Source organism: Schistocerca americana, chromosome 2 (assembly GCF_021461395.2).
Source record: "Schistocerca americana isolate TAMUIC-IGC-003095 chromosome 2, iqSchAmer2.1, whole genome shotgun sequence".
Taxonomy (NCBI): Eukaryota; Metazoa; Arthropoda; class Insecta; order Orthoptera; family Acrididae; genus Schistocerca; species Schistocerca americana.
Window position 1 is genome coordinate 39,824,031 of NC_060120.1, and position 26,239 is coordinate 39,850,269.

At 40.7% G+C, this 26,239-nt stretch overlaps 1 protein-coding gene across 1 annotated transcript in view; it reads left to right on the forward strand.

Annotated features, from left to right (window-relative positions):
- Positions 1-24,897, forward strand: part of LOC124593767 (serine protease snake-like) — a 91,345-nt gene extending 66,448 nt beyond the window's left edge. Inside the window, exon 7 of the mRNA XM_047132116.1 lies at positions 24,591-24,897. Coding sequence (XP_046988072.1) covers positions 24,591-24,764 — 174 coding nt within the window. The 3' untranslated portion in view covers positions 24,765-24,897. The remainder of the gene's footprint in view (positions 1-24,590) is intronic.
- Positions 24,898-26,239: the final 1,342 nt, after the last annotated feature.

The window sequence follows — 26,239 nt, forward strand, 5'->3', positions numbered from 1 at the left end:
TGAACACTATGGGACTTAATTTCTGAGGTCATCAGTCCCCTAGAACTTAGAACTACCTAAACCTAACTAACCTAAGGACGTCACACACATCCATGCCCGAGGCAGGATTCACACCTGCGACCGTAGCGGTCGCGCGGTTCCAGACTGTAGCGCCTAGAACCACTCAGCCTCCCCGGCCGGCATTGGAAGTTCAACAAGGCTTTTCACAGATGGTGTTGTGGTATACATAGAAGTCATGACCTCGAAAAATTGTAGCAAAATGCAAGAAGACATGCATAGAGTTAACATTTGGTGGAGGGAGTGGAAATTGACCCTCAGCATAAACAATATAATGTACTGCAAATACATATACAGATGATTACAAAACTGCAGAACAGTCACTGGAAGCACTTACTTCCATGAAATACCTAGGAATACGCATATGGGGCAATTTAAAGTGGAAATACCACATAAAATTAATCACAGGTAAGGTAGATGCCAGACTGTGATTCATTTGAAGACTCACCAAGAGTCCATCAACAGAGGGAGTAGCTTACAAAACACTTGTTCGGCCAGTACTTGAATAATGTTCATAAGTATGGGGTCCATACCAGATGGGACCAGTGTAGGAATCAGAGAAGATCCGAAGAAGAACAGCACAGTCTGTTACAGGATAATTTAGTAAGTGAGAAAATGTCATGCACATACTCAGCCAATGCCATTGGCAGATACTGTAAGAGAGGTGTTCTACAACATGATGTTGTCTACCATTCAAGTTTCAAGTACATATGTTCCTAGAAGATTTCACCATTATATGACTTCTTCCTATGTGGAGCATCTCTCACAAAAACACAATCAAGATTGTTAATGGAACACCATCTTGCATTACTGCTACAGATACAGCATACACTGTTTGTTTGTGAATTTTTTTCATGAGCTTCAAACTGGAGCGACTTATTTTCACTTACCTGTGTGTTTACTAGCTCAGTTTTTTTAATTTCTTGTGTGTTTGTGTGCTTACTAGGCATGGTCGAGTGTCCCAATAATTGTGCAGGGCAGAGTTTTGCTGTCTTTGGAATGGATAGGTACTGTGATTTTTGTGTTCATATGCAAGTAGAGTTGGTGACCATTTGCTCACATCTCCAGATGGTGTTGGCTTCGGTTGCACAGCTACTGCCAATGGGCATCACCGTGGGGGACTGGGTGTAGTGATCTGAGGCATGTCCACCATGGCCCATGGGTCCCCTGATTGGTCTATTACAGTGGCTGCCCGGAGTATTACCCTCACTGAGGATGTTGCCTCACTCATGGTCTACCGGCAGGTCATTCCAAAGTATGGCAGGCAGTGAGAGACTTTTTGGGTGGCCAATCACAGGGCCTCCCTGACGAGCAGGTTTTCGGCACTGTCTCTTGCTGATGAAGTCGTGTGCCAGATGCTCTAGCTCGCCTTGTTCAAGAGCAAGCCTCTTGGCCTGTAAAGTTTGGGCATTTACAGAGGATGGGAATACTGATAGTTGGGAGCTCCAACATAAAGTGTGTGATGAGGTCCATTAGGGATATGGCTGCCAAGGAGGGGAAGGAATCCAGTGTGCTCTCAGTGTGCAGACAAGGAGCAGTCATTCCAGATGGGGAAAGGTTGCTTTTGGATGCCTTAAAGAGCACAGGGTGCAGCCAACTGCTGGTGGTAGCTCATGCCGGTGGTAGCTCATGCCAGTACTAATAATGTACATCACTTTGGAGTGGAAGAGATCCTCTCTGGATTTAGGCAACTAGCTGAAATGGTAAAGACTGCCAGTTTTGCTTGGGAGGTGAAGGTGGAGCTCACCATCTGTAGCACTATCAACACAACTGACAGCAATTCTTTGGTACAAAGACCAGAACCAGAGGCTCAGAAGGTAGTGCAACTTTGTAGGATACCTCGACTTGCACCCTAGGGTTGTTGGTGTCTGGGTTCGCATGACAGGTTAGGGGTCCACTACTCAGGAGGCAGCTAAATGGACGTGGGCGCTTTGTGGAGAGGAATGGGAAGTATTTCAGGTTAGAGGGTCTAGAGAAAGAATAGAAAAGGTGTCAGTCAAAGAGGATGGAAGTCAAACACAGGAAAGTAGATCTATCAACTATCAGCATTGTAGTTTCAAACTGTCATAGCTAAGCTGGAAAAGGACCAGAGCTCCAGGCACTAATACAAAGTGCTGAAGTTCAAATGGTTATAGGTACTGAAAGATGGATAAAGCCAGAAATAAGTTCAGCATTAATTCTTGCAAGGGACCTAACAATGTTCAGATGGGATGGATTAAATGCAGTTGGTGGTCGTAGTTTTTAACTTCTAGTGAAATTGAAATAGATGGTTCCCATGAGCTAATATGAATAGGGGTGATTGCAGTTGTGATGTATATTGCTATTGTAAATTACCTTTAGTACAAGTATGTAATATAAAGTGCATCATTTTGCTTACATCTAGACATTATACATATAATAGGCTACACAGTAAAAAAATACAATAGCTTGCACAGGATGAACAGAAAGCTAAATGACTTACATCAGAGTTAAAATACATTTTTGTGAATCATATATTGTACATGAGTGCTTTAAAGTAGTTTAGTTTCTTGTGTAATGTGTAATTCTAGTTTCTCTTAAACCTATGAGGATGTGGTGCAAAAAGTGTACATCAAGTATGTGGAGATTCATATTTGACCCTGTTTGTCATTTATATATTTTAAGTATTTATTGGCACTTTTAAACAAAAGATAGGAATTAAATTTATGAATTATTTATTAATTAAAGGATTTTCATAGAAATAAACACCATGAAGCATACAAATTCATTATTTCTTAATTTTTACATAAAGTCTACAAAATAATCATTTTAACAACTCTTAAGGTTACATATTTTTTAAAATCTACAAAACCATACAATGTCATCAGTAATTTGGATTTGTTTGCTAAGTATTTATGAGATAAATCTTCTTTGAACACAAAATGAACAATAAACTTTTGACATAAGCTGTTAATCATCTCTTGCCATAGCACATTGTTAGCCAAATGGAACAGTGTGTTCTTGACAAATGAACTTCACAAACATGAGGTGTCTTATGATGTCTAGCATAGGGACACTTGGCATCTTTTTTGTACACCATAGATTTCAACAGTCAATTCTTGTGAAAGTTCTCCACTAAATTCTCTGAGTCTCTTATGAAAACTGCTTGGCAGTTGAGGTGTTCCTTGTTGGGCACTCAAGTATTCACTTACGAGCACCTGGCCTAGTGTTTTTATGAAATTATGATACTTTCAGTTTTTATTGTTATTTGATCACTGAACTACAGCAGCATTTATGCTGGCCGTATTCAGTATTTTGAGTTGCGTCTTAAATCATAAGTCTCAGCTTATCTGCAACGTCAACTCCACCTTTTGTAAAATTATAAAACATGTTTATCTCTTGTCAGTTGATAAATTTCAGCATTGTGGTGAAGACTAGACATGAGAAAAACAGCTTTGTTTTTCACCAAACTTAGGTGAGTGGATTTCTCTATCATGAGGTTTACAAAATTCAGTAGGGATTTGCCTCTCGTTCTTATGCATTGTTGCCACAGAAGTCAGCTTGTTTACTTTCAGCAGATGTGACACTTCTTTATAGCTTGTAAATCAGTTATAGAAATTAACATTAAAGCTTGTTTTTTTTTTTAATTTGTTGTACCAGCTGATTCTCCACGTAAAATGGTTTATTCATTAATCAGTGAAAATGGTCCCTCTGGCTGCTTTGCAGCATATACTTGGAGGCTGAAGATGTAAAAATTCTTTGTGTCAGTCAAGACAAATATTTTTATGCCATATTTGGCCAGTTTTGATGGAATATATTAGTCTAAACTTGCATCTGATTCTGAATGCAATTAGCATTTCATCTGTTGCTGTATATTCTCCTATTAAATAGGCCTTCTTGCACTTTTCAATGAATATTTCAAGTATCTAATGTATTTGTGGTAAGCTTTTCTCTTTCTTCATGTGTGGATTTGTTGTCAAAATAAAGACAGCTTTGAATAAAATGAAAACATTGCCATGTAATGTCAGCTGAAATATTTCAGTGCCTGTTCCATACAAAGCCCAAAGGTCAGTGGTGTTCAGTAAAATCCAGCAATGTCCAACAAGCCTATATAAGCCTTCAGCTCACTCATGGTCATTTCCATTTGCAACTACTTCACAAGCTGCTTTCTGTTCTGCAATTTGCAAGTTTGTGTACTTCAAGATAATACTAAGCATATTTTCATAGCAAAAAAGACTTCAGCATTGAAGCTCTGTCTTCGTTAATCTTGCCACTAAACTCACACCAGGTACCCGCCTGATGATATTTTCAGAACGTGCCCAAACTTGTTGTTGAGGTGGATTTTTGCACCACTTGGATCCATCTTTACCAAAATAAAATGAACTGTGTACCTGATTTTCCAATCGCTATTGACTAATTCTGGTAACACAGCATTGTGGGAATTATTTTGTAGATCATATAGTGGTATATTATCTTCTTTGTCACTGCCTTCACTTGGACCTTACTCAGTACCGCTACTGCAATTGCGCTCACTTACACAATCTTCATTTTTACTACCATCTGTAATAAAGTCAATTCCACTGTCTGATAATTCCACCAGCCAATGACGTATAAGCTCAGCCTCCTTTTCTTCATTGTCCATTTTGATTGAAAACATCAAAAAATACGAAACATAAATTGAAAAATGGCACAGAATTACTACTTCCCAGTTGTGGAGGAGTCAGAAATACCCTCTTACCATTTGCACTCATTTATCTCTTTCATGGATGGCAGCCGACTGAGTGCATGCATCCATTAGGGAGATGAGTTCAGTAATTTCAGCTACTAATAACTTCAGCAATGTGCAACTGCATAACAAAGAACTGCCAACAAAACAAATTGACCCTACCACATCCTTGCTGGATTAATATTGCACATAACATTTATCATTCACAGTATGAACTTTTTCTCGCTTTCTGTTTACAAACTCAGACACACTGTAGAATTCTTCTATTAAAAACTTTTTTAGAGATGCAGGGAACATTGAGGTTTTGTGACTCCCTTGACAAAGCTTGTGTCTGTGCGAAATGCAACACAATTTTTTCTGTTCCTTGTGTCATGAGGATCAACAGTCTTGCTGATCTTCAGTTTTATGGGATCTCACAGTGCAGACACAATCATCTTGAATATATACAGTGATGGAAATGTCAAAATATTAAGTTCTTTGAAGTAGTTGCTACAAGATTCTTTTTGCTTCTTTTTTCAATATCATTCAAATGGCTTTCTACTGTAGGGTGAACACTCTTTTCATTCCTGTAATTATTGAGTTTCCCAATACCTTTTTCATATTGCATGTATGGTACGAAAAGTCCATGAGGGCAGTGCACAGGAGGTCTTGATTTGCATACTGATCCAGTTATTTCATTACAAATATCACTGAGCTTAGCTTGTTGGATTCAGTATTTATCTGCTGCTTCCAGTTAAGCTCACTGTCTACTGTTATGGCTGATAACTTAATTGAAATTACTTCTTCCAGTTCTTTTTCACCTATAGAAACATCTATATGTTCTTCCTTTTGTGTAGTGTTGAAAACCATGTACATAGTTTTTTTTTTTCCAAATTAATAATGAACTCATTGTTCTTGAGCCATTGTATTGTATTATGGACTGATACGAATTGTTTTTCTCAAGTGCTTCAAAACTGTTGGAAAGATTTAGTACAGTCATATCACCTGCATACGGTATCTTATTTTCATTTTCATACATTTTGTACATTATTTACAAATAAATTGAAGAGGATAGGTCCCATAACAGATCCTTGAGGTATAGCATACTTAATCCTTCTAACTTCTGATCCATGTAAGTTGTTAATGTTAAATATTGCCTCTTGTTACTGAGATATGATGTTATTCTACCTGATGCTTGTCCATGAATACCAGTATTCTCTAGTTTCTTTACTAGGATTGCATGATTGTGTCAAATGCTTTGGATAAGTGAAGAAAAATGTCAGACACTACTGTCTGGTTGTCCAAGGGCTATAGAATAAATTCTGTTAATGTTTAAATTGCTGTTTCCATTGATTTCCCTTTCTGGTGTATGTGTTGTGCTGGAGTGCGTATATTATGGTTTTCTGTTATTCTGTTGAGCATGAGCATTTTTAATATTTTGGAGAATCCTGGGACTAAGTATACTGGCCTGTAATTATTACGAGCATCATCCTTTCCCTTTTTTTATGCAAGTCCTATAAGGGACTTTCAAAAAGAAATGAGCTGGAATCTTAATTACAGAAACCAGTACCTGTATGTTAGAAGTATTGACCCTGACTATTGAGACACTTGTCCTAGTGTGACACAAGGTAGTGAATGGCTGTCTCATAAAATTCTTGGGTCTGCAATGTAACCCAGTTCTGCTCGTGTAGCTGGACATCGTCATCTGAGGTGAATCATTATGCTGATGTTCGTCTTTGAGCAAGATGGCCCCCTTCTGATTCACTTCATGCAACACAGGACAACAGCGAATGCCCAGTGTTACTCGCAAACCTTGACCACCCTGCTCCAAGTGATCAAATAAAAATGGCCTGGCAGTCTCACCCATGGGTTCATTCTGCTCTGCGACAATGCAAAGCCTCATATGGCCAACATAGTCGCAACACTCCCGCATAAATTCAAATGGGAGGTTCTCGGCCATCCTCAATACAGTCTGGACCTCTTTACCTGTGATTACTCCATTTCTGGTCCCCTTAAAAAGGTACTGAGGGGCAAATTATTCGCCTCGGATGATGACATCCAGCTGTACGTGCGGAACTGGTTAACATTGCAGCCCCGGGAATTTTATGAGACAGCCATTCACTGGCTTGTGTCACAGTGGGACAAGCATCTCAACAGCCAGGGTCAATACTTGTAACATACAGGTGCTGGTTTTTGTAATTGTGCCTCCAACTCGTTCCTTTTTGTATGTCCCTTATACCTTAATTAATTTAAATTGATCAGGAAATACTCCTTCCTGGAATGAGCAGTTGACATTGTGCAGCAGTGGTGTAATTGTTTCTGCTGCCACCTGCTTGATTAGGTTGTTTGACACTTCATCATATCCAGCAGACTTTTTTCCACTAAGCTTTATTTGTAGCCTTTGTCATTTCCTCTTTAGATACTGGTTTCAGGAACATTGACTGGCTTGACTTATCTTTCATTGTGGTCTGATGAGTTCCTTGACTATTGCATACATGCTTTAGGTTTGCTACTGTATCTATGTAGTTATTATTCATGAAGTTTGCAATTTCTGTTTTGTTTGTAATGATTTTGTTACTCACTTTCATAATTTCTATTTCATTTATTTTCTGCATGTGATTTTTGTTGCCGCTCTCAGAGTTGAATATGTCCCAGGCTGTTTTCATCTTATTGTTGATGTTGAAATACTCTCATTAATTGATTTGGCTTTTTTTGTCTTATCAACTGTCTGTACTTCTTCTGGTGCTATTTGTAGGTTTCAGTACTTTCCCTCTGTTTCATCACTCTTAAGGTATATATTTCCTCCATAATCCCCTGCTTGTTTTGTAAGATTTTTCTTTTCCTTTTGGTTTTTGAAAAAGCTGTATTGAAGTAATAATTAAGTTACTTGAAAAGCATTGTCTTTGTGATGTGTTACCTGAGCTTGCAGAATGTCTGTTCAATGTTCTTTTCTCAATATTACTTTACATATGTTGATGTTTTGTTGATTGAAATGTCTAATACCTCTTTCTACATTTTTATCTTCTGTTCATGAGTTCAGATTTCCATATCCTTCACATAGCTGTCCTAAATGATCAGAAAGTCCTGTTTGTAGAGCCTTTGTGGTATATACATTGATACCTATATTAGTGATAATATTATCAACAATTGACTCAGTTTCCAAAGTTAATCTTGTAGGTTTCATTACAGTTGCCTTCATGTTGTGATGTATTAGTATCTCCTCAAATTTTTGGTTTCTTTGTGTCCTCTTTTCCCATATCAACATTAAAATCACCACATACTACACAATCTTTCTTTTCCTTTTTTCCCCCCCGAGTAGACGACTTTTTTTTGAAGAAGTATGTATTTTGCCACTTGGTAGTCGGTGCACACAGAATACTTTTAACTCATTGTATGCTGTACTTGGAATCTCAAAATCTTTCTCTTTACTTCTGGGTAAACTTTTGTATGTATCATTCAAATTGTTGTCATAATTCTCAGCTGTTTTAATAAATATTGCTACCTCTCCACCTTTTTATTCTGACTACAGAACTAGTTTGTAAGAACATTCTTTTTTAGGAAAATTGCATATTTCATTCTCTTTTAATCCATGTTCACATACACGTATTATGTCTGGGCATGTTTCATTTGTAAGTATTTCTGCTTCAAATGTTTTTATTGCTAATGTATTGCATACTTTGATGCAGAATTCTGAGTGTTATATCTTTTCCCTCAATGAGTAAGTTCTTAGTCTCTATTTGGTTATCATGTTCATATTTCTTGCCACTGATATTTAAATTAAATTTTTTTTCCTTCGTTGCTGTGCCACACAAAATCACTGACCAATTGTTGAAATGCCATTCTTTTTCTTACTGAAGCTCTTGGTGGGCACTAGTCACTTAGGTTTTATTTTTTCCTTAGTGTAACTGCTGCTTGCTGCTACTCATCAGATTTGTTGGTTTTGTTTTGTGCACTTAGTTTCAGTGACATACACTCCTCTTCCACAGAGGATTTTATGTTTTTAATCACTGTCTGCATTTCTGTTGAGGGTATCTCACAGTTCAGTTCAGTCTCATTAAGCCTAGCTACTTGTTGCCACTCTTCATCACTGCTTTTGTCTACTGGTGTAATTTGCAGTGACATTGTTTCTTCTTGGTGGCAGATTTTGGATTAGTTTCATTATTTCTACTGTGGAGATCTCATAGATCAGATCATTATTGTCAGATAAATGTTGGATAGCTGTTTTGGATTTTGTAGATATATTGACAATGAATTTTTCTCTATCTCACTTATTCATTCTGTCACACAAAGCTGTTTCTTTCTTGTGATTCTTGAGTTTCTCCCGGCGTATTTGATAATCAGAATATCCACGGGTGTGCTGCCGGTCTATAGTGTCCAACGGGCACAATATTTCGGCGATCATACATGTCGCCATCATCAGGTGAACTGACAGACTGAGCTCCTGTGACCGTGCCGGCACGGAGATCTGTACGCTAAGGCTGCTCAGAGGGAACTGGGTTCGGTCGCGGCGGCGGCCGATTTAAATACCCTCCGCCCACGACGCGCTCCCTCCGCCGTCCGCGCCCCGCGCCACGGTTGCGCGGTGGAACAGATTGCGACGGCGTCTGAGATGACGTCGGTGTGATGGCTCTGTCCGCCGTGGTCGTCACAACTTTACGTTTGCTCGATTTACTCTTGATTAACCCAATCGCTGGTTCCCAAGCCTTGCTAAGATTATAGCCACAGTCACGGTTTATGAGGTCGTCATTGGTGCGAATTTCGATGGCCTCTCTAACAACACTGTCCCAGTATCTCGACGTCTCTACCAGAATCCTCGTGCAGTCATACTCCATGGCGTGATTTTCCGACAAACAATGTTCAGCGATCACCGACTTGCTCGGATACATCAGTCGAGTGTGCCTCTGGTGTTCACGGCATTGATCCTCGGCGGTACGCATTGTCTGACCAATATACGACTTGCCACATTGACACTGAATCTGGTACACGCCGGCCTTCCTCAAACTGAGGTCATCTTTGGCGCTCCCCAACAGTGCACGAGTTTTATTTGGAGGACAAAACACAGTTCCAACCCGGTGTTTCTTCAGAATGCGGGCGATTTTCCCCGAGAGTGTGCCTGTGTATGGAATAAATGCAGTGCCTACCTCCTCCCTTGTGACTTCATCCATCTCAACAGGTTGTGCTGCAGTGGTTGGGCGGAGAGCACATTGAATCTGCCACTCTGAGTACCCATTTTTTCGAAATACAGTTCTCAGATGTTCCAATTCCTGGGGTAGACTCTGCGTCAGAGATAGTGCGCGCCCTATGTACTTGAGTTTTAAGTACCCCATTCCTCTGTGAAGGGTGGTGGAAGCTGTCTGCGTGCAAATACAGATCAGTGTGCGTTGTCTTCCGATACATCCCATGACCTAGGGTGCCGTCAGCCCTTCTCTTGACCAGGACGTCAAGGAAAGGTAATTTGCCCTCCGTTTCAGTCTCCATAGTGAATTTGATGTTGGGGTGTATGGAGTTTAGATGTGTAAGGAAGTCAAGGAGTTTATCCATACCATGTGGCCAGATGACGAAAGTGTCGTCCACGTAACGGAAAAAGCAAGTAGGTTTCCATACGGATGACGACAGGGCTTTCTCGTCGAAGTTCTCCATGTACAAATTCGCTACCACCGGTGAGAGTGGGCTACCCATGGCGACTCCCTCCGTTTGTTCGTAGTATTCTCCATTAAAAAGAAAATACGTGGAAGTCAAGACATGCCTAAAAAGTTCAGTGGTCTTCTCGTCAAACTTCTGACTAATCAATTCTAGTGACTCTCGCAGGGGTCATTTGCAGCCATGCCTTGTATAATCATTTCTGCTTAGGAAGGTGTTTATGTCAGTTACTGTAACATAATCATGCTTAGCTGCTGCTTTAATTATTTGGCTGTTTAATTTATAAATAGAGTGGTTTTTGATTGGAATTTCATATCTGTATGGGATTGTACACAATATCAATTTTGTCTGAATTTTGGTTTGTATTATTTCATTAACAGCTTTTCAGAACAGGTATGGTTCCTCTTCATTGTAACTAACATTTGATCTAGCAACCACTATTACATTGTTAGTTGTACTGTAATATTGGGTCTTTTCATTAACATATTCTGTAACTTCACAACCAGAATAAATTAATAATAGGTTCCTTTTACCAACTTGCTGACGCAGATGATACTGTTGCTGAACAATTCAAGGAAAACTATAGTGTCATATCAAATAGGTACCCCACTCACACAAATATAGTTTGTGGCAATTTCAGTCTACCCTGAATGGCTAAAATATGTGTTTAAAACTGGTGATAGGCATAAATCATCATCCAAAATTGTACCAAATGCTTTTCAGAAAATTATGTTGAACAATTAGTGTACACTGAAGTGCCAAAGAAGTTGGGTTGGTATAGGCATGCATATTCAAATACAGAGATATGTAAACAGGCAGAACACCAACACGTGTCTGGTGCAGTTGTTAGATCTGTTTACTGCTGCTGCAATGGCAGGTTATCAAGGTATAAGTGAGTTTTAATGTCATGATATAGTCGGTGCATGAGTAATTGGACACAGCATTTCTGAGGTAGTGATGAAGCGGGGAGATTTTCCTGTACAACCATTTCACGAGTGTACCATGAAAAGCAGGAATCCATGGACGCTGCATGCTAGGATACATCTAAATATGACTCTGATAGGTGACATGTACGTAAGCACCCTGTGCCATCACCTGCAACGATTCATGTCCACTGTGCATTCTGACTGACTTGGGCAGTTCCAGCAGGACAATGCGACACCCCACACATCCTGATTGCTACAGAGTGGCTCCAGGAACTCTCTTCTGAGTTCAGACACTTCCACTGGCCACCAAACTCCCCAGACAAAAACATAATTGAGCATATCTGGAATGTCTTGCAACGTGCTCTTGAGAAGAGATCTCCACCCGATCGTAATCTTACGGATTAATGTATAGTCTTCCAGGATTAATGGTGTCAGTTCCCTCCAGCACTACTTGACACATTAGTCAAATCCATGCCATGTTGTGTTGGGGCACTTATGTGTGCTCTGGGGGGCCCTAGACGATATTAGACAGGTGTACCAGTTTCTTGGGCTCTTCTGTGTAGGTGCCCACATGGACAGTAAATTGTTCTGATAACATACTTGCCCTCTTTCAATGAATAATTCTGAACAAATAGGGAGCATCATGATGGATATAGGGATTAGTGACCTAGGGAGACCGAGTAAATCAAAAAGTACCACAGATAAAAATTTACTTGATGACTTTCTAAAACACAATCTCAACTGCTTCCAATCTGACTACATAAGTGTAGACCAGATGTGGCTTAAATTCATAGAAATAGTATCAATAGCAATTGAGAGATATATACAGAATAAATTAATAAGAGATGGTACTGATTCTCCATGGTACACAAAACAGCTCGCAACACTATTGCAATAGCAGTGGGAAAAACATGTCAAATTTATAAGAATGTAAAACTGTCAAGATTTGTGAAGTTGTACAGAAGTTCCAAATGCAAGATGCTTTTAATAGTTTCCATAATGAAACTCCATCTCGACGTCTAGCAGGCAACCCAAAGAGATTCTGGTCGTATTTATACCAGCAGCAAGGTGCAATCAGTACCTTCACTACACAACGACAAGGACCGATTACAGTGCCACTAAAACAGAGTTACTAAACAGTTTTCTGAAATTCCTTCACCAAGGAAGATGAAGTAAGTATTCCAGAATTTGAATAAAAAACAACTGCCAGCATGAGTAACTTGGAAGTTGGACCCTAGGTGTAGCGAAGCAGCTTAAATCATTTAATAAAGGCAAGGCCTCTGGTCCCAATTGTATACCTGTCAGGTCCCTTTAGAATATGCTGATACAATAGCTCCATAGTTGACAGTCATATACATTGGCTCACTAGTTGAAAAATCTGTTCCTAAAAACTGGGAAGTTGCACAAATTACACCAATACCCAATTTTGGAACACATTCTGTGTTCAAACATTATGAATTACCTTGAAGAAAATTATTTATTAACGAATAGCCAACACAGATTCAGAAAATATTGTTCCTGTGGAACATAACTAGCCTTTTATTCTTATGAAGCAATGAGTAATATCAAAATGGGATGTCAAGTGGGTTCCATATTTTTAGATTTCCAGAAGGCTTTTGACAGCATTCCTCACAAATGATTTCTAATCAGATTGCTTGCCTGTGGAATGTCATCTCAGCTGTGAGACAGTATTCAGGATTTCCTGTCAGAAAGGTCACAATATGCAGTAATTGATGGAAAATCAAATAAAACAGAAGTAATGTCTTCTGTTTCGCAAGGAAATGTTACAGGCCCTCTGCTCCTCCTGATATATATAAGTGATTAAGGATGTAGTCTGAGCTGCCTTCTTATATTGTTTGTATACAATGCTGTCATTTACCATCTCTTATGGTCATCAGATGATCAAAACCAATTGCAGAATGTTACAGATAAGCTGTGTGTACAGTGCAAAAAGTGGCAACTGACTAAATAATGAAAATTCATTCACATGAGTACTAGAAGGATTCCACTACACTTCAGTTGAATGATAAATCACACAAATATAAATACTTCAGGATTACATATATGAATAACTTAAACTGAAAACATCACACAAATAATGTTGTGTGGAAATCAAACCAAAGACTGTGATTTATTGGCAGACTTGTTAGAAAATGCATCAGGTCTACTGCAGAGTTTAATTACTTTACAATTGTCTGCCACCTTCTGTTTTTGTATTACCACAATATAATGGAGTGTGTGCCATGGATGTTATATACAAAGCGGAGTGGCAATTATTAAGACAAAGGTGTCTTTCATTGCAGCAGGATCTTCTTGTGAAATTTCAGTCGCCAACTTTCTCCTTAGAGTGTGAAATTACTTTTCTGTCACTCACCTGCGTAGGGAGAAATGATCATCATAATTAAATAAGAGAAATCAAAGCTCACTTGGAAAGATGTGTTAATTTTTCCCATGTGCTGTTCAAGAGTAGAATGATAATGAAATAGCTTGAAGATGGTTCAACAAACTCTCTGGTAGGCATGCAATTGTGAATTTCAGAATAATCAAGTAGCTATAGACGTCGATGTTTAAGATAAAATTAGACAGATTCAAGCCCACATGGAAGCTTACCAGCAATTAATTGTTCTTCCTGTGAACCATATGTGATTGAAGCAGGGAAAGGGGGAGCTGACACCAGTACATATGGCAAACTCCACTTCACACCTAAGGTGGCTTGCAGGGTATGGATGTAGATGTACATGATCACTTCTAGTTCACACAGTTAGTAATTCAGACAACAGTTGTTAAATTTCTTAAGTGTTAAAGTCTGTGACTGTGCCCTACCTTCAAGTTCTCTCTGGCCTTATCTTTCAACAAAATTAATGTAAGATTTAATTTTGTCTGTGCTGTCCTGACATACATGGATACAGTGTGTGTGTGTGTGTGTGTGTGTATATATATATATAAAAACAAAGATGAGGTGACTTACCGAACAAAAGCGCTGGCAGGTCGATAGACACACAAACAAACACAAACATACACACAAAATTCAAGCTTTCGCAACAAACTGTTGCCTCATCAGGAAAGAGGGAAGGAGAGGGGAAGACGAAAGGAAGTGGGTTTTAAGGGAGAGGGTAAGGAGTCATTCCAATCCCGGGAGCGGAAAGACTTACCTTAGGGGGAAAAAAGGACAGGTATACACTCGCACACACGCACATATCCATCCACACATACAGACACAAGCAGACATATTTAAAGACAAAGAGTTTGGGCAGAGATGTCAGTCGAGGCAGAAGTGTAGAGGCAAAGAAGTTGTTGAAAGACAGGTGAGGTATGAGTGGCGGCAACTTGAAATTAGCGGAGATCTCCGCTACACTTCTGCCTCGACTGACATCTCTGCCCAAACTCTTTGTCTTTAAATATGTCTGCTTGTGTCTGTATGTGTGGATGGATATGTGCGTGTGTGCGAGTGTATACCTGTCCTTTTTTCCCCCTAAGGTAAGTCTTTCCGCTCCCGGGATTGGAATGACTCCTTACCCTCTCCCTTAAAACCCACTTCCTTTCGTCTTCCCCTCTCCTTCCCTCTTTCCTGATGAGGCAACAGTTTGTTGCGAAAGCTTGAATTTTGTGTGTATGTTTGTGTTTGTATGTGTGTCTATCGACCTGCCAGCGCTTTTGTTCGGTAAGTCACCTCATCTTTGTTTTTATATATAATTTTTCCCACGTGGAATGTTTCCTTCTATTATATTGATATCATATATATATATATATATATATATATATATATATATATAAAAAAAATAGAGGGAAACATTCCACGTGGGAAAAATATATCTAAAAAGAAAGATGATGAAACTTACCAAACAAAAGCGCTGGCAGGTCGATAGACACACAAAAAAACACAAACATACACACAAAATTCTAGCTTTCGCAACCAATGGTTGCCTCGTCAGGAAAGAGGGAAGGAGAAGGAAAGACAAAAGGATATGGGTTTTAAGGGAGAGGGTAAGGAGTCATTCCAATCCCGGGAGCGGAAAGACTTACCTTAGGGGGAAAAAAGGACAGGTATACACTCGCACACACACACATATCCATCCACACATACACAGACACAAGCAGACATTTGTAAAGGCAAAGAGTTTGGGCATTTATTGGGCAGAGATGTCAGTCGGGGCGGATGTACAGAGGCAAAGATGAAGCTGAAAGACAGGTGAGGTATGAGCGGCGGCAAATTGAAATTAGAAATTAGCGGAGATTGAGGCCTGGCGGATAGCGAGAAGAAAGGATATGCTGAAGGGCAAGTTCCCATCTCCGGAGTTCTGACAGGTTGGTGTTAGTGGGAAGTATCCAGATAACCCGGACGGTGTAACACTGTGCCAAGATGTGCTGGCCGTGCACCAAGGCATGTTTAGCCACAGGGTGATCCTCATTACCAACAAACACTGTCTGCCTGTGTCCATTCATGCGAATGGACAGTTTGTTGCTGGTCATTCCCACATAGAACGCTTCACAGTGTAGGCAGGTCAGTTGGTAAATCACGTGGGTGCTTTCACACGTGGCTCTGCCTTTGATCGTGTACACCTTCCGGGTTACAGGACTGGAATAGGTGGTGGTGGGAGGGTGCATGGGACAGGTTTTACACCGGGGGCGGTTACAGGGGTAGGAGCCAGAGGGTAGGGAAGGTGGTTTGGGGATTTCATAGGGATGAACTAAGAGGTTGCGAAGGTTAGGTGGACGGCGGAAAGACACTCTTGGTGGAGTGGGGAGGATTTCATGAAGGATGGATCTCATTTCAGGGCAGGATTTGAGGAAGTCGTATCCCTGCTGGAGAGCCACATTCAGAATCTGATCCAGTCCCGGAAAGTATCCTGTCACAAGTGGGGCACTTTTGGGGTTCTTCTGTGGAAGGTTCCGGGTTTGAGGAGATGAGGATGTGGCTCTGGTTATTTGCTTCTGTACCAGGTCGGGAGGGTAGTTACGGGATGCAAAAGCTGTTTTCAGGTTGTTGGTGTAATGGTTCAAGGATTCCGGACTGGAGCAGATTCGTTTGCCACGAAGACCTAGGCTGTAGGGAAGGGACCGTTTGATGTGGAATGGGTGGCAGCTGTCATAATGGAGGTACTGTTGCTTGTTGGTGGGTTTAATGTGGACGGACGTGTGAAGCTGGTCATTGGACAGGTGGAGGTCAACGTCAAGGAAAGTGGCATGGGATTTGGAGTAGGACCAGGTGAATCTGATGGAACCAAAGGAGTTGAGGTTGGAGAGGAAATTCTGGAGTTCTTCTTCACTGTGAGTCCAGATCACGAAAATGTCATCAATAAATCTGTACCAAACTTCGGGTTGGCAGGCCTGGGTAACCAGGAAGGCTTCCTCTAAGCGACCCATGAATAGGTTGGCATACGAGGGGGCCATCCTGGTACCCATGGCTGTTCCCTTTAATTGTTGGTATGTCTGGCCTTCAAAAGTGAAGAAGTTGTGGGTTAGGATGAAGCTGGCTAAGGTAATGAGGAAAGAGGTTTTAGGTAGGGCGGCAGGTGATCGGCGTGAAAGGAAGTGCTCCATCGCAGCGAGGCCCTGGACATGCGGAATATTTGTGTATAAGGAAGTGGCATCAATGGTTACAAGGATGGTTTCCGGGGGTAACAGACTGGGTAGGGATTCCAGGCGTTTTAGAAAGTGGTTGGTGTCTTTGATGAAGGATGGGAGACTGCATGTAATGGGTTGAAGGTGTTGATCTACGTAGGCAGAGATGCGTTCGGTGGGGGCTTGGTAACCAGCTACAATGGGACGGCCGGGATGATTGGGTTTGTGAATTTTGGGAAGAAGGTAGAAGGTAGGGTTGCGGGGTGTTGGTGGGGTCAGGAGGTTGATGGAGTCGGGTGAAAGGTTTTGTAGGGGGCCTAAGGTTCTGAGGATTCCTTGAAGCTCCGCCTGGACATCAGGAATGGGATTGCCTTGGCAAACTTTGTAAGTAGTGTTGTCTGAAAGCTGACGCAGTCCCTCAGCCACATACTCCCGACGATCAAGTACCACAGTTGTGGAACCCTTGTCCGCCGGAAGAATGACGATGGATCGGTCAGCCTTCAGATCACGGATAGCCTGGGCTTCAGCAGTGGTGATGTTGGGAGTAGGATTAAGGTTTTTTAAAAAGGATTGAGAGGCAAGGCTGGAAGTCAGAAATTCCTGGAAGGTTAGGAGAGGGTGATTTTGAGGAAGAGGAGGTGGGTCCCGCTGTGACGGAGGACGGAACTGTTCCAGGCATGGTTCAATTTGGATAGTGTCTTGGGGAGTTGGATCCTTAGGAGTAGGATTAGGATCATTTTTCTTCGTGGCAAAGTGATATTTCCAGCAGAGAGTACGGGTGTAGGACAGTAAATCTTTGACGAGGGCTGTTTGGTTAAATCTGGGAGTGGGGCTGAAGGTGAGGCCTTTGGATAGGACAGAGGTTTCGGATTGGGAGAGAGGTTTGGAGGAAAGGTTAACTACTGAATTGGGGTGTTGTGGTTCCAGATTGCGTTGATTGGAATTTTGAGGTTTTGGAGGGAGTGGAGCTGGAAGTGGGAGATTGAGTAGATGGGAGAGACTGGGTTTGTGTGCAATGAGAGGAGGTTGAGGTTTGCTGGAAAGGTTGTGAAGGGTGAGTGAGTTGCCTTTCCGGAGGTGGGAAACCAGGAGATTGGATAGTTTTTTAAGGTGGAGGGTGGCATGCTGCTCTAATTTGCGGTTGGCCTGTAGGAGGATGCTCTGAACAACAGGTGTGGATGTGGGAGAGGAAAGATTGAGGATTTTTATAAAGGATAGGAGTTGATGGGCGTGTTGATTGGCTGAGTGGATGTGTAGGTGAAGGATTAGGTGGGTGAGGGCAATGGATTGTTTGGTTTGGAACTGGTATAGGGACTGATGGAAAGAAGGGTTGCAGCCAGAGATGGGAACTTTAAGTGTAAGGCCTTTGGGGGTGATGCCAAATGTCAGACAAGCCTGAGAAAATAAAATATGGGAGTGTAATCTGGCTAGGGCGAAGGCATGTTTGCGGAGGGAATGTAAATAAAACTTAATGGGGTCGTTGTGAAGGTGTTGTGAGGGTGACATGGTACTAGAAGGTGGAAAGTGGAACACGAGGCTGAAATGAAAATGAGAATAAATATGAAAAAATATATGGGGAGAGATAAAGGTAAAATTAGAAAGCAAATGGAGATCTGGTGTGAAAAAAGGCGAAAAAGGGTTGGTTAGGGCTGGGCTATGTTGATCCTGTGGTGAACTTGTGTAGGTAGATAATGATGTGCATAAAGGTTAGGTGGTTGTGTTGCCGCCAAAACACGTTGAAGGGTGGAGAAATTCGGGAAAATTTCGAAAAAACTACGTGAGGATGTATTAAAAGGAGTGGTTTGGTGGTGGCAGATTATGGAAATGAAGCTAACAATTGTTTGATGAAGAAATAATGACGTTAAAACCTGTGGGAAGCGGCTAAAAATGATCGGTGATGTGAGAAAAACGGAAATGGAAATAAAGCAAAAGTTATTAAAACTGCCGAAAGGGTTGTTTAATAGCTGAAAGGAACTGTTTGTGGACTGGAAACGGTGGATTTTATAGCAGCAAAGCGGAAAAAAATTTTTTTGGTTATGGTTTGGAAGTGATTTACGTATTATTACGTATTATTGAGTGTATATCGACGGGATAAAATTGTATACTGGATTACGGTAAAAAAGGAGAAGGTGAATAGAAAGTGATGGCAAAAACAGAAGGAGGAAATAAGACGACAGGAAAGGAAACCATCCTTGTAACCATTGATGCCACTTCCTTATACACAAATATTCCGCATGTCCAGGGCCTCGCTGCGATGGAGCACTTCCTTTCACGCCGATCACCTGCCGCCCTACCTAAAACCTCTTTCCTCATTACCTTAGCCAGCTTCATCCTAACCCACAACTTCTTCACTTTTGAAGGCCAGACATACCAACAATTAAAGGGAACAGCCATGGGTACCAGGATGGCCCCCTCGTATGCCAACCTATTCATGGGTCGCTTAGAGGAAGCCTTCCTGGTTACCCAGGCCTGCCAACCCGAAGTTTGGTACAGATTTATTGATGACATTTTCGTGATCTGGACTCACAGTGAAGAAGAACTCCAGAATTTCCTCTCCAACCTCAACTCCTTTGGTTCCATCAGATTCACCTGGTCCTACTCCAAATCCCATGCCACTTTCCTTGACGTTGACCTCCACCTGTCCAATGACCAGCTTCACACGTCCGTCCACATTAAACCCACCAACAAGCAACAGTACCTCCATTATGACAGCTGCCACCCATTCCACATCAAACGGTCCCTTCCCTACAGCCTAGGTCTTCGTGGCAAACGAATCTGCTCCAGTCCGGAATCCTTGAACCATTACACCAACAACCTGAAAACAGCTTTTGCATCCCGTAACTACCCTCCCGACCTGGTACAGAAGCAAATAACCAGAGCCACATCCTCATCTCCTCAAACCCGGAACCTTCCACAGAAGAACCCCAAAAGTGCCCCACTTGTGACAGGATACTTTCCGGGACTGGATCAGATTCTGAATGTGGCTCTCCAGCAGGGATACGACTTCCTCAAATCCTGCCCTGAAATGAGATCCATCCTTCATGAAATCCTCCCCACTCCACCAAGAGTGTCTTTCCGCCGTCCACCTAACCTTCGCAACCTCTTAGTTCATCCCTATGAAATCCCCAAACCACCTTCCCTACCCTCTGGCTCCTACCCCTGTAACCGCCCCCGGTGTAAAACCTGTCCCATGCACCCTCCCACCACCACCTATTCCAGTCCTGTAACCCGGAAGGTGTACACGATCAAAGGCAGAGCCACGTGTGAAAGCACCCACGTGATTTACCAACTGACCTGCCTACACTGTGAAGCGTTCTATGTGGGAATGACCAGCAACAAACTGTCCATTCGCATGAATGGACACAGGCAGACAGTGTTTGTTGGTAATGAGGATCACCCTGTGGCTAAACATGCCTTGGTGCACGGCCAGCACATCTTGGCACAGTGTTACACCGTCCGGGTTATCTGGATACTTCCCACTAACACCAACCTGTCAGAACTCCGGAGATGGGAACTTGCCCTTCAGCATATCCTTTCTTCTCGCTATCCGCCAGGCCTCAATCTCCGCTAATTTCTAATTTCAATTTGCCGCCGCTCATACCTCACCTGTCTTTCAGCTTCATCTTTGCCTCTGTAGATCCGCCCCGACTGACATCTCTGCCCAATAAATGCCCAAACTCTTTGCCTTTACAAATGTCTGCTTGTGTCTGTGTATGTGTGGATGGATATGTGTGTGTGTGCGAGTGTATACCTGTCCTTTTTTCCCCCTAAGGTAAGTCTTTCCGCTCCCGGGATTGGAATGACTCCTTACCCTCTCCCTTAAAACCCATATCCTTTTGTCTTTCCTTCTCCTTCCCTCTTTCCTGACGAGGCAACCATTGGTTGCGAAAGCTAGAATTTTGTGTGTATGTTTGTGTTTTTTTGTGTGTCTATCGACCTGCCAGCGCTTTTGTTTGATATATATATATATATATATATATATATATATATATATATATATATATATATATATATATATATATATATATATATAAAAACAAAGATGATGTGACTTATCGAACGAAAGTGCTGGCAGGTCGATAGACACACAAACACACACACAAAATTCAAGCTTTCGCAACAAACTGTTGCCTCATCAGGAAAGAGGGAAGGAGAGGGAAAGACGAAAGGATGTGGGTTTTAGGGGAGAGGGTAAGGAGTCATTCCAATCCCGGGAGCGGAAAGACTTACCTTAGGGGGAAAAAAGGACGGGTATACACTCGCGCGCACACACACACACACACATATCCATCCACACATATACAGACACAAGCAGACATATTTAAATATGTCGCAACAGTTTGTTGCGAAAGCTTGAATTTTGTGTGTATGTTTGTGTCCGTTTGTGTGTCTGTCGACCTGCCAGCACTTTCATTTGGTAAGTCACATCATCTTTGTTTTTATATATATATATCTCTGTGTGTGTGTGGGGGGGGGGGGGGGTGGTTATTACCATGGCTGTCACATTCTCCAGACCTCTCGCCCACCAAAAAGTTTGGTCATAGGTTACGATGAGATAGGAATGCCATCATTTGCCAGCCAGTAAGACTGATCAAGTCTGGAATAAAGTTGAAACATCGTGGAAAGATGTACCTGTATCTGTCATGTAGGATGAATTTGAGTCATTTTCTAGTCAAGTTAGTGCTATTGTTTCTACCAGATTTGGCAGCGCTCTATACTAAATTTTACACACTCTGTGCCCTCAAATCACCTACAAATTCAATAATATATTCTTACTACTATCCTGTATATGCACAATAAGTAAATTATTAGTGTTTCCTACCATTCCTGGTGTTGCAATATTAGTGGCCAACAGTGTACATACATTATGTGATCAAAAGTATCCAGACACCCCCAAAAACAAATGTTTTTCATTTTAGGTGCATTGTGTTGCCACCTCCTGCCAGGTACTCCATATCAGTGACCTCAGAAGTCATTAGACATGGTGAAAGAGCAGATGGGGCACTCCGTGAAACTTGTGGACTTCGAATGTGGTCTCCTAGACATCTCTAGGTCCACTCTTTCTTATGTGATAGTGATGTGGAAATGTGAAGGGACATGTACAGCACAAAAGCATACAGGCTGACCTCATCTGTTGACTGATAGAGACCACCGACAGTTGTGTACTAGGCAGACATCCATCCAGACCACCACACAGGAATTTCAAACTGAATCAGGATCCACTGCAAGTACTATGACAGTTAGGTGGGAGGTGAGAAAACTTTAATTTCATGGTCAAGCAGCTGCTCATAAGCCACATGTCATGCTGGTAAATGCCAAATGATACCTCACTTGGTGTAAGGAATGTAAACAACCGACAATAGATCAGCGGAAAACCGTTGTGTGGAGTGACAAATCACAGTACACAATGTGGCGATCCAATGGCAGGGTGTGGGTATGGTGAATGCTCGGTGAATGTCATCTGCCAGTGTGTTTAGTGCCAGCAGTAAAATTTGGAGGCGGTAGTGTTATGGTGTGGTCGAGTTTTTCATGGAGAAGGCTTGCACTCCTTGGTACTTTGCATGGCACTATCACAGCACAGGCATACATTGATGTTTTAAGGACCTTCTTGGTTCCCACTGTTGAAGAGCAATTCAGGGATGGTGATTGCATCTTTCAACATGATTGAGCACCTGTTCATAATCCACGGCCTGTGACAGCATGGTTACATGACAATAACGTGCCTGTAATGGACTGGCCTGCACAGAATCCTGTCCTGAATCCTATAGAACGCCTTTGGGATGTTTTGGCACACCGACCTGCATCGATATCGCTCGTCAGTGTAGCAGTCCATGAAGAATGGGTTGTCATTCCCCAAGAAACCTTGCAGCATCTGATTGAACATATGTCTTCAAGAGTGGAAGCTGTCGTCAAGGCTAAGGGTGGGCCAACACCATATTAAAATCCAGAATTACCGATGGAGTGCGCCACGAACTTGTAAGTCATTTTGAGCCAGGTGTCAAGATACTTTTTATCACATAGTGTATGTGTTTTCTTAAAGTTCTACAACTGTAATACATTGCAGATATTTTTTTGACAATAATAAACCATGTTCCATATGATTTGCTTTTTCTGCTGGGGTTGTTGCTAAATGATAAATGATTACTGTGGCTAATTCTTGAGGTGTCTCCAAAGATGTTAATGCTTTGCTCTTATATACTGCTTAGTATTCTGCCATATATATGTGGTGCTTACTACTTATTAAAGGGATTTTTCATTAGATAGAGTGCCAGCTTTGAATAGTATTATGAAGATACTGACCAACCTTGACAGTTACTCCAAACGTTAACATGGGTTTCAGGGATTTCTTATTACTTGTGATACACCTTGTCTTCCCTAACGAGATTTGTAGGTCTGTTTTCAAAGCTATCACCTTGAACACATTAACCTACAATGAACAATCGAGCATGTTTTGATAATTATGCATGATTACCAATTTATAATAATCAACTGACAGGAGTGCTCTCCTACCTGCAACCTGTAATGTTGCCTGTAATTCCTTATTCTTCAAGTGTTTTTTCATGAGTCTTTGATGGCTTTAACAAGGAAACTGTTCAAAAGGAATGGAGGTAGACCACACTCTCATTTTAAGCTTATTTTCATTTCAAGTGATCCCAAAATCTCATCCGTGAATTTAACTCTTGCAATGATTCTTTTGACAACACATTTTATTATTAGCAGTGCCTTAGTACTCATTTATGTATCTACATGTATTTCATAAAGTTCACACATATTACAAAGACCACAAGCTTTCATAATGTAAAAAACAACTATGTATTTCTTATTTCTGTCGTTCAGTAATGCTTTCAGATTCCTCATTTGTTTCACATCAGCTCATCCATTTTGAAAAACAGCCTGACAGTCATTAATTTTGTGTTCTAATTGTCCATTTAATAACACTACTGCCAAGGGAGGGAGCTCGTGTGTATCTGGTGGAAGTGAGGTACCTTAGTAATTAATAGTAACAGTACAGTTGCCCCCTTTTTTTTTTTTTTTTTTTTTTTTTTTTTTTTTTTTTTTTTTTTACGTAGTGAATGTATCAGTAAGCATTTCTATTAGTCTGACAATGGAAATTCCTGAACGAAAAACAATAATATTGAAGGAATAGACTGCTACTCATCAGACCGAGGAGGTGTTGAGTTGCAAGCAGGCACAAAGAAGTAGACTCTTAAACTAAAAAGCTTTCTGAAAAGTCCTCCTTCTGGAATAAAAAGCACACTCATTCACACAAAAACAACTTGCAAACATATGGCCATTGGGGTACTAGCTTCAATATTTAAGCAGTCTTTTTCATTGTGCCTTTTGATCAGTATGTTGATTTTGACATTTTGTGTTAGTGATAGCAAAGCTTTGTTGTATGCATTATGCAGCAAGTTTGTTTTATGTTTCAAAGCTGATCAGTCACTATTCAAAGTATTCAACTGAAAGTTAATAGTCTCTATTGTGTAGAGTGAGAATTGCTGTGTACGGAATTCCCTGCCAGTTCATCAAGTTTAACTGTATTTTTCCTGAAATGGAAAAGATGATTTCACCATATTAGATCCTATGTTTTGCATCATAAGATTTCCAAGAAAGTTAGCAAACCTTGTTTCAATAATACCAGAACCAAATCAATTACATAACATTAAATGCATTCCAAATTTTTTCTCTTGAATCATTATGCCATCACTGTGATAAATTTATAAACAGTTTTTGTTTTACAGGGTGATTCTGGTGGACCAATTCAGATATCTACCAAAGGAAATCAATGTGTATATCATGTTATTGGAGTGACATCATTTGGGAGTTACTGTGCTGGAGAAGATTCACCAGGAATATATACACGTCTCTCTTCTTTTATTCCATGGATTGAGAGCATTGTGTGGCCAGATGGTTAGCTTAAAGAACGGATCACTAATTTGAGAAAAGTTTTTAAAAGTCAGCCTTGTCATATATTTTAAATTTAAAGCTGAAATCAGGAATGTCTCATGTGGTTACCTGATTGTTTCATCGGTGTATGTTGTGGTTACAGATCTGACACTCAGATATTCAGCCAAAAAGTTGTTAAAATCAATTCACTACATATGCTATCAAACATTTTCCATTACGTATAAAATGGCCTTACTTTAAACAAAAAATTGACATTTTAATTTTGATATAAATATGGATTCTTCTATCTGCGGCATTTAACTTTGACTAAGAACTTTAATCACAAATCTCATAACTTGAAGAACAATAACATCACAGTTTTTCTCTCTTCATAAGAGCACCGTAAACAAAATCACTTACTTCAATGTACATTATAACCAATATTGCCCCCCACCCCTTTTTTTTACTAACACTAAAATGTTACAGGCACCTAGTGAAAATACTAAAATTTGTAATGAAATGATGGAAACTCCAGATAGGAATATCAACAATGCAGGAAAAGACAGATTGCTACTTACCGTAAAGAAGACACATCAAGTTACAGACAGGCACAATTAAAAGACACTTCTTACATATAGCTTTCAGCTGCAGCCTTCATCAGTAAAAGACACACACACACACACACACACACACACACACACACACACACACAAAGCAAGCAGCAAGCAAACCTCATGCACACCACTTGCTCCAGCATCTTGGGCCTAGATGTGTGTGTCTCTCTTTTACTGAAGAATGCTGTGGCGGAAAGCTGTATGTAAGTGGCTTTTAATTGTGCCCATCTGCATCTTGGCATGTCTTCTTTACATTACGTGCCAATCTGTCTTTTTCTACATAGATAAAATTTGTAATGAGCTTCTTTGTGAATAAAGTTAGACTTAAGCTGTGTCAGATCTGTATCAATGTGAGTGCAGTAAGCATAAATTACCACTATGTATTCACATTTGAAAGTTGTCATCTATAAGTTTTATGATGAAAAACAGCAAAATGTATGTATGTGACACATACACTGATAATGCATTTCATTATACTTATATAATATATAGGCCTACATGGTGTATAATATCAAGAAAATATCAGGCAAAGTGACTTACTTTTTTTTCTCCAAACAATCAACCCTATATTCTAGCTACAAGTATCTAGTGTGAGATCATATATATAGAGAAAAAATGAGATGATAATGATGTCATCAACACTAACTATCTTATTTCAGTAATTATGGGATATTGGTAACTTTGCGAATGATGAAATGGTACAGTACCAATAGGATGAAAGGTAAGTTCCCTGCACAGTTGACTAGGTGTGAACACCATGTAGAAAAATTCAACTGACAACCATAATCATACAACAGAAAAGGAAATATAACAGTAAAGCAATACCACAGCTCCTGTCATATTATGACTCTTGGCAGTAGTAAAGACTAAAACTCATAGGTTTCACTCTT